The sequence below is a fragment of the Sinohyriopsis cumingii genome, chromosome 7 (genome assembly GCF_028554795.1).
Source record: "Sinohyriopsis cumingii isolate HCF-2022 chromosome 7, ASM2855479v2, whole genome shotgun sequence".
Taxonomy (NCBI): Eukaryota; Metazoa; Mollusca; class Bivalvia; order Unionida; family Unionidae; genus Sinohyriopsis; species Sinohyriopsis cumingii.
Genome location: NC_142967.1, coordinates 85,817,426 through 85,829,726, shown reverse-complemented (window position 1 = coordinate 85,829,726; position 12,301 = coordinate 85,817,426). Strand labels below are relative to the sequence as shown.

The following is a 12,301-nucleotide window of genomic DNA, read 5'->3' as shown; positions in this document are numbered from 1 at the left end:
AAGACGACGGATTTATTCATTGTAACGTGAAGACGGCGAAATCTCAAACTCTTCCACCACCATCTAGTACAAGGGAAGGATAACAAAAAAATGTAGGATTTATAGGCACAATAGCTGAGACTGCTAATGACTTGTTTTCGACACATTGGTTCATTGACTCAGAATGTCAACAAAGGATGCCAATTCTTGACAGCTGACTGGCTGCTAGTGTCACATGACTGCACATGAATATGTAATTAACCCTGTCCCTGCATCAGTGGCGTCACTAGCGTTGGTGTCTCCCAGTGCGGTAACTCATGCTGTCACCCCCATGGACCTCCTTCCGTAACAGACAATACAGAATCCTTAGTATCGTTATTTTGGTGTCACCCCCTCTGATAGTATCACCCGATGTGGCCCGCACCCCCCTAGTGACGTCACTATCCTGCATAAACAACTCGTCCAACTCTCCCGTATCTTAATTAAGACTAAAGAGCACTTGGCTGGACTGAACAAATTTAGAGTGTGGTCTATTGGTGTATGCTGCAGTAAAGTGAATTTGGTTTACAATAAAAATATTTCTTTTATAGGACAAGAAAACAACAGTGTTTCACTGGAAGCCATACTGCACCAGTTTGCTGATCTTTTACTCAAACTGGAACTCAGAGAGGCAGCAGACTATTACAGTAATCTAGTCTGAAATACACTAACTACATAAACATTGCTCTTCAGCCAGACGACAGACTGCTATTTTCATAATTGAAAAGTAGACTGTGAAAGAAGAGTACAGCAAAAGATGAAAACGAAAAAGTCTTACAAAAATGATATTCTTCCAGCGTGATATTAGCAAGCTGTTAACCAGCTGAAAACAGGACATACGCTAGTTGTGCTTCGATCTTGTCTGTAATTGATAGAAACTATAAAAAAAAAAAAAAATTAAAATAGACAATTCCCCCGCGTCATCGGTCTAATATATAGTTTGCAAGCACAACATTAAAAATAGAGGGGTGATATTTGTTAAAAATCAGATAAACTGATTTGACAAATATTTTAAGCAAAACTTTCTTTGCTATTTCTGGCTAAATGCAGAAAACAATATTTTGAAAAGTAGAGCCACATCGTAACGTCTTCGAAATGCAGGAAATGTCTGTTTAAATTGGACTGGAAACGGTAGTTTACAAAGTTGGAGTTGATCCGAAATTCAATAGCCGAAAAAATGAAACGTGGGAACACTGGAAAACTATTTATTTAAAATTCATACAAGTAAGTCATTTATAATAATCAAAGGATATTTTAGTAATTTAAAACAAAAGTTTGATGTGGGCAGTTAAATACATGCCCACTTACACTCGTCTAGACTTTATGTCAAGGCCCTAGAGTCTTCACTAGGATCGAATAGTCTCCGTATTTCACTATCATGGACATTGAAACCTCTCATGTTTCACGTAAAACGAATGGTCAATGTACTACTTGAGTGGTGCATTAATTGGTCAATGTACTTCTTGAGTGGTGCATTATAGTAACACTTGTTAGTCGTTAACTTACTCTGTGAATTTTTAGAATCATCGGTTGTCTGTCAGTACTCTGTCTGTCAAAAACGTGTTGTCTGAAAATACTCTGTGCGTGATACATTATAGGAACATGTGTTCTTGGTAAAGATACTATGTGAATGATACATAATAGAAACACTTGTTTTTGACAAAAACATCTTCTGCGCATGACACATTTTAGAAACATTTGTTTTTGACAAAAACACCTTCTGTGAATGATACATTATAGGAACATTTGTTCTTGGTAAACATACTCTGTGAATGGTACATAATATAAACACTTGTTGGTAAGCATACTCTGTGAAATATACATTATATAAACACTTGTTGGTAAGCATATTCTGTGAATGATACATTACAGGAGCATTTTTCTCGGTAAACATACTCTGTGAATGATACATAATAGAAACACTTGTTTTTGACAAAAGCGTCTTCTGTGCATGATACATTATAGAACCACTTGTTGGTATGCATACTCTGTGAACGATAAAGTATTTAGAAACACGATCATTATTTATGTTTGTAGTCATGTTCTGTGAGTGATACATTTGAGAAGCACGGTTGTCTGTCAAATTGTTATGTATATTTAAATCTTTTTTTGTTATTTTTTTTATGCATGATTATGTTATGCATAATTGTATTTGGTCTTAGCCTTTTCCAAATCATGTTCATTGTGTACCTGACCAGTAACTTGAAAGTGCTCAATAATATATTGATTCTGATACTCCTTCTTGAGAAGTAAGTCTCGGCAATGGCACGAACAAAGTCTCGGCAATGGCACGAACAAAGTCTCGGCAATGGCACGTACAAAGAAAACAGCAAGAAAGTCTACCAGAGGAAAAGCTTCCCGAAAGCAATTGGCAACCAAGGCTGCTCGCAAGAGCGCACAGTAACTTTCAAGACAGAATTTCAGAATCGATGGAAGTTTATACGAAAGTATAAAATATATACAAGAATTTATACAAATCTACAGAAAAAGAAAACATAGAGTAGATACTACTCACGAGCAAGGAAAACGAGAAAACATGACGGAGGCTCACAATGCAATAAGGAAACTGGAAAAGTATTTTAAAACAAGAAGAATTGAGACTGAAGAAGGGCCATACCTTGAATGTTATTATTAGGAATTTACCCAGGAATTGGATATGAGACACATACCGAGAGAAAGAGTACCTACTACGTCCACAGTAATAATAGCCCTAAAAACCAGGAACCCGGACATTTTGCAACAAGTTTACTCAATCAACAAAAAAGGATAAGAGGGATATATGATAAGACCAAGAGGGAACTTGCCGGTATTACGGTCTGGAGAACTAGATATTTCGGGAGAAACGGTAACAGTTAAAAACCCAGTAACACTCCTAAAAAAGATCAAGAAACAGACAGGAAAACTCCATTTATCAGATATCCCCACGGAAATACCCCTAGAAGAAACGGTCGACCGCTTTAGAAACTATTTCGGTATTAGGGTAGAAAAAATCTAGACTGGCGACGGTTCCTCGATTCTCCATATACAACGGTATCAGAATACTGGAAATTGAAAAAACAAAATTAGGAGGGATCAAAAGAGCTTTCTACTTACATGGTTTTCTGACAAAAGCTTGGTATAAGGGATGTATATACCACCGGAAGTGCAACAGCTGTGGGGAGACAGGGCACACCCCACATAAATGCCCCAAAAACCCGGTGGAAACCTATTCAGGGAGCACAGAACAAAGATACACAGCTACGATGGAAATCTTCCCGAATATAAGGCAACAAGAACAAAAATAACAACAACAACAAGGAGAAATACAACAACTACAACACCAACAAGTTGATCAGGAACGTCAACAGAAAACAAAACGTAGAACAAGGGAAATAACAAAGGCAACAAAATGGACAAAATAAATTCCAACAACAGCAAGAAAAACAGAAACAAGAGACAGTGCGACTAAAACAACACAAAAAGCAAGAAACTAAAATCTCAAAACAACAACAAGGAGAGAAACAACAACACCAATTAGTACAAAAACAAATCCAGCAACAACAACAACAGAAGGTACAACAACAAGTAGCAGGAAGACAGAAACCAAAAAGCATAAGTAATCCAAGAGAAAGAAAAGAAACAAACACAGCCAGTATGATAAAGGAAAACACACAACATGGAAAATTGGAACAAAAACCAGAGATAAAAACAACGGCAAAAACAACACAAATAACGGAAACAATACAAATAGAGATAGAAAAATATCTGGAAGACTATGATGACTGTCCGGAATACAGTTTGGAAAACCAGAAAACCACAATGATAACATCAAAAGAACCAAAGCAACGAACATCGCTAGAAGAAGAATTAAAAAGAGACATACGTAGAAGGAGATCTATGAAGAGACAAAAGAGAGAAGAAAAGGATAAAATGAGTGAAACCTACCTTCTGGAAGACGGCGAATGCATTGAATAGATTTTGATCTTATTTTCAACAGCAACAAAAAAACTTTAAAATAAACACAAAACAATAACAACAACAAAAAAAAGATACTATACGTGCACACATAAAATCGACACTATATATATATATATATATATATATATATATATATATATATATATATATATATATATACAAAGATAATAATATGAAATTCATATAAAAGATGGAAAAATATAAATAAAGACAAAACATATAGCACATATACAACCACAAGTAGGATAGGAGGGCCTCCCTAAATGTTCTGAGAAGATCAACCAGGGAGAGCACCCTCCAAAAAAACAAAAAATAATATTATCAGATAAAGACAGTAACTTGGAAGTATAATGAATTCAGACAAGGACATATTGAATTATATTATTGTGCTTTATCAAAAGATTGTTGGCAAATTTCCAAGTCACAGGCTATTAAAGACACATCAAACACCTTCAATGTTGGATCTTGTTTCAAACACAACTGGAATTTAATGACATCTTTATTCATTAGGTGATAGAATTTGTTGGATTATTTGGGATTTAATTCGTAATACTAAAGGTTCTTTTTAAATTTTCACTTTATATTCTAGGGTCATAAATTATTTCAAATTTTACAAAACTTGTTGGTTTTCGCTCTTTTCTATTACTTAGTTTAAAAAGACCATAGAATCATACTACAATGATACATGACACATTACAGAAACAATTGGTGGCAAAAAGTATTCTGCGTCATTCGTCAAGAAATACTTGTTGATAAACACACTCTGTAAATGATGCATTATTTAGAAACACGGGTTGTCGGTCAATATACGTATGTTTAAATTTAAAAAATAAACATGGTGTCTGTCAATATATTCCGTGGGTGATACATTAGGGAAACAATTGTGCTTGTTGAATATACCTCTTAAAGATACATTATAAAAACATGGTTTGTCAATATTCTCTATGCATGATACATTATAAAAAGTACTTGACATTTGTCAGTTCTATGTGAATGATATATTTTAGAACCATTTTTTGTTTATTCAAACACTGTGAATGATACATTTTGTAAACACTTGTTTTAATCTTTAAACTCTGTGAGTGATACATTTTATAAACACTTCATTCAGTCAGTAAACTTTGTGAATGATACATTTGAGAAACACCTGTTGTTTTTATTACAATGTTTGCTACGATAAAATAATATTGAGATTGTACTTAAGGAAATCGCCAGGGCTGTGATAAACACGCTTAATCATTAGCACAGCATATCGTAGGAATCAAGTCTGCTTTTATTTTAATTTTGTGAACAACGGTACCTACAGATGAATTAGTATTAAATTTTGTGTATGCCTGAAAAGTCATAAAACTGGTTGCAATTATTAAACTTATGACCGTTTGAATTTGTTATACGGTGGAGTGACAGCTAGGTGACAGATAGCAGAACTGAAGGGACTGAGTTCGTCATCTAATCTCTTTCCAATTACAATTTTCCGCATGCTTTTCGGGCAGAAAACCTTTTTTATTTGTAATGTGTTAGAAAAGTGCCAGTGACAACGTTTGCTCCAACTTGGACCGCTCCGGTGGCCTAGTGGTTAGAGCGTCCGCCTCGGATGCGGGATGTCATGGGTTCGATCCCCGGCCGAGTCATACCAAAGACTTACAAAAATGGTACTAGCAGCCGCCTGGCTTGGCGTTCAGCATTAAGAGGTTAGTGTTAGAACTCATCGCCCTTGTGTCAGGATAATGTGATTGGGTGGGACATCATGCTACATGTCTGCACATCACTATAAACTGTCTGTCACACTGCAGACATCGTGGCGATATGACTGACATTTTTTTTTTTTAAAGCTACGTTAAAAATCCAAATCACACACATGCACATAATCCAACTTGTCTGAACTATTCCATATTAATAGGGGCCCCCGAGTGGCCGAGTGGTCTAATGCGCTCGCAGTTACGGAACACTGCCATCTCACCTCTGTCTGCGTGCGTTCGAGTCTTGGATTCGGCTAATGTGGGTATGTGAGAAAGCTTGCCAGTAGCTTCTCGTGGGTCAGTGGTTCTTTCCGGGATTTTCCGGGTTCTTCCTCCGCCATTAATACTTGCCGCCATGTATAGCCTATCGTGTGCTGAAAAATGGCGTTAAACCCTGCAACAACAACAACGAAAATATTAATAGAACATACACTTAGTGACTGATCAGATAACAGTTTCACACATTTCCATATTTTCTCAGTTGGTAATGTCTACATGCCTTAAGTATATTAAGGTAAATCATCCATAATTCACCTTATACTCGTTATGGTGGCGGCCATTTTGGTCATTATCCCTTCACGGGGCTATATGAAGAACTCATTAATTTGTAACTTCTTTGTGTCTAGCATAGTATTGTTTTTCTAGTTCATAATAGTAATTCACTACAGTCACAATCTCTAAACGTTAGTATAAGAAACGTTCTTTATGCTTTGTGATATTGCTCGGAAATTTTATTCCATCTATCAAGGTTCCAGTAATTGGAACTCGTCAACAAATAAAAAACAATTGCTATATCCTATTGCTTTTAAATAGCAGATCAAAACTGTTTTACTCTATTAATTTAGTGAATGTGCATTAAAGCTACTTTTCATTTCATCTGCGACAGCAATAACAAGAGTTATTACCACAGAAATTAAAGTGAAGAATCACAATTCACTCTTGAAGCCTGTGCTACAGACTGCACTTTAAGACGTCACGTAACCACATACTCGCATAATAGAACCTCTGTTTTTAAAAGGGAAAACCCGTACAAACGTTCAGGCTTGACCTTCTTTAAATGATATTTTCAGCCTTTTCACGTAGAACATGGTCTCAATTTCACGATTTTTCCCCCACATTTTTAATCAAACAGAACAAAACCCCGCAAAGTGAAATTTATGAAAGTTGCCTCTTGAAATCTCACTCCTACTTTTATTTTAGCTGCTAACAAGAATAATGCACGTTAACACAAAAGCTGTTTGGATCCGAACTTATCAAATGTCTGGTGTATTTCCAAAATCACTGTAAAAGCCGTGTCTGACTTCAGAAGCATGTCCATGGAAAAAAATAATATTAATCTATTTGAAGCAAATTACTGTTAGTTTCCTTTCAGATCACTCATTTTGCATTACAGCAGCCGTTGTCTACGTTTCGTCAATCCCCCGCTCTCCCCGTAATGCATGCACAAGACGATACAAGGGAACATGATATCATCAATAAAAATAAATTCTTATCATGTACGCCGTTTCTTATACTTTGTGAGAACCTGATCTACCTTTCTACTGTATCACAATTCTGTCTAGCATAAATGTTGTAAAGACAGCCCTTTTGTCGGGCACATGATTCGATGCTTCAGGAAAGAAAAGCAGCCCAAAAATGCTTGTATGTAGAATACCAGTCTAATGAAGAGGACACTCTAGCGTCCGCTAATAACAGGTTCACAAATAACAATAATTGTCTTAACAGAAACAAACCCTCTTATTTTAACTGAATATATATATATATATATATATATATATATATATATATATATATATATATATATATATATATATATATATATATATATATATGTTTATCCGCTAGAGTCCGTTTTTGGAAGGTCTATTATACACGGGGGTAATTTTACAATCAATGTTAAGGACAATACAAGTATGTCACACACAGTTTCACCTCCTCCAAAGAAATAGTTATATACGATAATGACACAGATCTCTAATTACCATGAATAATCTAAAGAAAGATGTTACTCTTCGTTACAGCTTGTACTAAGTATAACTACAGTACAGTAGAGCTGAGTAGCCAATATCGTTTTATTATTTACAATTTAACTTTTCAAAATTGGAACTGATGAAAATAAAACAGTTTCTTGTAATAAATATTAATTATTTATTGTCAATTTTATATAGCATCCATATATTAAATGTGATAATACATCAGTATTATGCGACGTTTTATGCTGTTATTTTTCTTTGCTCACGCGTATAAAATGTGTACTTCGGACGCAACGGTCACACCACAGCCCTCATTAACATATTTATATTATTGAGCCGCATGTAAACATTGGACGTTAACACTAGTGCATAATTCTTTTTAATTTAAAGGTAAATATTGGGTAAGAAAAATAATCTATGTTGGGGTTTGGACCGAGACAATGAAATCCCAGTCGCGAGTTTATATTACAAATAATATAAACCCTTGACTGTGATTTCCTTGTCTCGGCCCAAACACCAACATATATTCTATATATCCAGCATCTTTAAGCAGTATATATGGAATGCAAATCCAACTAAAAAAGAAATTTGTTTATGTCTTCTGTATAGTCTATTGTTCCAGTCAAATACTGTAAATATCCGGCCACAAATGCACTGCAGTAAATGTGGGAATTTCTGCGTCCAGTAATCCTCTTTCACATAAACATCGCTACAATGTAACGTTTAGTTCTGCAAGTGACATTTTAGGGTAACATGTACTCTAGGCCTACTATTTACCGTATCAATGTGGCATCATATCGCATTAATCATTGTTTTGAAAAATGATTTTGTCGTTATAAAATGCTCTGTTTATTCGGATGGAAGCTTTTTCTCTGATTGATAGTTTGTAAAAATGTACAATCTACTTTTACTAGTTCAGCTTTGTTTGGGATTATATTTTGGTCCACCGTCTGTCAGAATGAAGGAAATTAGTCGTTCTTCTTTCTATCTAAATAATTGCCACTGAAATAAAAACTATGTGATAAAAGGAATCTCAGATGGGTAATGATTTAATATTAAATTTATGAAACTCGTTGAATAAATTCAATATTAAATCGTTAACCATTTGAGATCCTCTATGTATGTATTATTGACGGTGGTATTGTAAATGACGGTGGTATTGTATATGACAGTGTATGTATTAATGACGGTGGTATTGTATATGGCAGTGCGTGTATTAATGATGGTGGTATTATATATAAAGAAAGAGAGAAAGAGAAGGGTAGAAAGAAATATTCTGGTCAGTATTTTGGATATATATACCATAAAGGTATAAAACTGTAATAAGTATAAAAACTTTTTTTTTTTATATGGGAACCAGAACGATTTAAAAACATGTCCTCTGCAGTTACATAATCTAATCAGTACATTAATATTCGTTACTTAGTAACTCACTTAATCTGTATGCACTGCCACTTTGAGGAACTTCTTACTTGTATATTGTTAAGAGTTGTTGTTTTTTATTTCAGCCAAATATTGTCATTGAGAACAACAGAGAAATTAATCGCCTATATCCTGTGAGGCACACCAGAGCTACGGTAGGACAACTAGGACAAAATTCCCGGGGCCAATAACGGTCAGGGGGCCCAACGCCTTCACAAACTATAATTCATACGGGGCTACTGGAAAATTGTTCCTAGGGCAGACAAATCCTATCCGCGGCCCTGAGGCACATACTCCACATTTCATTTCTTCGCTATATTTAAATTTTGCCAGCTGCCGCTTTCTTTGGGAAACCTGTGATTTTTCGTACGGAACTTTATTAAAATCCATGTACATGTTTGTAACAAACCTGTTAATAAGGGTTAAAATACTTAAGAGGTTTTCTTTTCTACCTTTAGTTGAACCAGATATACTAGCATACCGGCTTGTATTCTTTTATATTGATATGTAAGTCTTATTGTAACTGTATTCTTAAGCCAATGAAAAAAGCGGTATGTTTTAGATATCCATTAATTCTACAGCATAGGCCTGGGATGCAGGAGGTCGCGGGTTCGAACCTCTGACAAGTCATATAAAATTCTTATATAATGGTACTAAAAGCTGCCTCGCTTGGCGCTCAGCATTAAGAGGTCAGTGTTAGGATTGGTCAGCCTGGAAACAGGATAGTGTTACTGGGTGAGACATGATCTTATATGTCACCCCATTTGGTTATGCCACTTATTCCTGAAAAGGATGCATTTAAAACTACCACACCGTGATTCTGAACCGCAAAGACATCAATGTCACCAATAACGAAATTGGGAGAGACATCGAAGAGATTCTCGAAACGTTGGAGAAATACACCAATGCAGGATCAGGATTGACATTCGAAAGACACTGCCAGGTCGAGGTCCATCTCTCGCCTTATACCCAACACCAAAATTGGTCCAGCCAAGGTCAGTGATAAACGAGAATAATTTTGTTAATCGTTTTTTTTTTTATAACCATCTTGTCAGCATTATACCCGGCCAACGTCAATCAAGGCAGGCTTCAAAAGCATTGACAAGACGTGGGTAAACTCAGCTTTGGTGATATCGATTTTCCTCTTGCAAATGACAAAGGCCATGCTAAAGAAATCAAATATACTGAAACCATGTATCGCTGGTTTAAAATAAACACGAACGTGATTTATTTGACTCACTTCTACGCCCATATACCCAATGTGATCAATGACAACTGTAACATGCTGACGATATTTCGTGGCATTGACGCGCACGATCTTTGAAACATCCTTTGGACTTGGTGTGCCGTTGACCATACATGTGATAAATATCGAGACATGTTTGAGGATTACGTCGAACCCATTTGGTTTTCTCACGGTTGATTTAACCAATGGTGGGCCACACGTATCTTGCGGTTCAGGACACGAACGTGTCTCATGCGGACGCGTCAATTTAACAAACAATGATATACAAATAGAAATGTCTGGCAGCGATAACATATACTCGTCCGAAAGATGATGCCTTGAAACCGCTCATGAACATCAGTAGTTAATTCAAAATGTAATAGAAGGCCGTATAAAAATGTCAAAAATATGTTACAGTCGCGGAAATTGCGCGAGAAGATCTCAGACCATGATTTGAACAAACATTTGCCCCGCTGATTAAACCCGTAATTAATCATCCGATTATTAAAATAATGGAATCGATTTATTATAGCCCAAGAATATATTGGAAAGGTAGAGCAGCGATTAGTAAACTAGCTGATGCAGCAAACGTTACACGTTCTGTTGCTACAAAACGGTTAGCATGACATGCAATATGGCAAATTGAGCTACCACCACCTAAAAAAATTCAGCTCGCACATTTTGATGTCAGCACTCCAAATGAACACAATCAAACATATATTTTATTTTTACCACATGATACTATTAAAATTGGAAGATGTCAATTGACATACAAATACACGTTAACTGTCGTTGATGCTGTTTTAGTTTTCCATAATCCACCGTGTCCGTATTCGACACAATTGCGTTGTATTTCTTCAAGAAAATCCTATCGTGTTGGTTTGCACGAATTTTTCTCTACAGCAAAATGAGCAGCAACTGACGGAACGGTAAAACAGTTGGTGAGTAATTGTTCAGCATCATGGGTATATTCAGCGCAAGATTTTTCATTTCTTCATGGAGAGATTCTGTACGATAAATATTTCCATTAGGTTGTACAAACTGATCATAGTTTCCATTATCTCAACTTTGAAATAATCACACAGTCACTGATACAGGATCACTTTTACTTATTTCGTTAATAAAATCAAATATATCTCCTTTGTAAAATTTAACAGTTGTTACTGCATTAGTCCACGCATGCACATTATGGACAATAATTTCAATCGAAGCTCCTTTTGATATATATTTTGATTCGTATAAAATCTCTCTGGTTATTGTTCTTACTATTATTGGGAATTTTAATTTCTTTCCAAGCTCAGAGACGTCTTTGACAGATGCTCCGGTATCTTTAACTATTTCTCCCCACTCTTTTATTATTTTACGTCTTTTATCCATTAAACCATTTCCACGTATCGCGTTTGTAAAATGTTCCGTTACTCGTTCGGCTACACAATTTCACAATATGCTTTTGAAAATTTCATCGGTTTTAGATTATTAATGCTGGGTTTATCATTCAGCGGATAAACAGCATAAATAACCGCGGTTACAGGATACGCTCTTTCATAATACGGTTTGTCATTGCCAGTCAACATTCCTAGTTTGGAATTTTTACTTAATACAGCGATTTTTTTCCTTATGAAGGACAGGGTCACGTTTATCACAGATAACCCAAGTATTATTGTCTGTTTCTGATAATAGAATAAACTTTACTCTAAAAAAATATCTCTGATTGTCGAGTTAATTATTAATCGTTGCTACTTGTTGGTTGTTCAATGTAGCGTCGATAACATCGGTGCTGTGCATGCTTTTGAATATCGACCACACACGACATGCACCATCTTTGCTAAATGCTTCCTTGGCGTCAAGAATAGTATTAATCAAAGTTGTATTCGTCGGATCAAGCAGAGCTAGCATTGGAAAGTCAGGGGATTTTCTGTCACGATTAAATTTAGCTCTACGCTGAAGACTATCTAGCTAAATTTTCA

The 12,301-nt window shown here is 35.7% G+C and overlaps 1 protein-coding gene across 2 annotated transcripts in view; it reads left to right on the top strand.

The window, feature by feature from the left end:
* LOC149795663 (WD repeat-containing protein 11-like) overlaps positions 1-1,153 on the top strand; it is a 208,123-nt gene extending 206,970 nt beyond the window's left edge. Inside the window, exon 30 of one of the 2 annotated variants that reach the window (XM_089964120.1) lies at positions 570-1,153. In XM_089964120.1, coding sequence (XP_089820246.1) covers positions 570-679 — 110 coding nt within the window. In that variant the 3' untranslated portion in view covers positions 680-1,153. The remainder of the gene's footprint in view (positions 1-569) is intronic. The other variant, XM_089964121.1, reaches the window with a different exon arrangement.
* Positions 1,154-12,301: the final 11,148 nt, after the last annotated feature.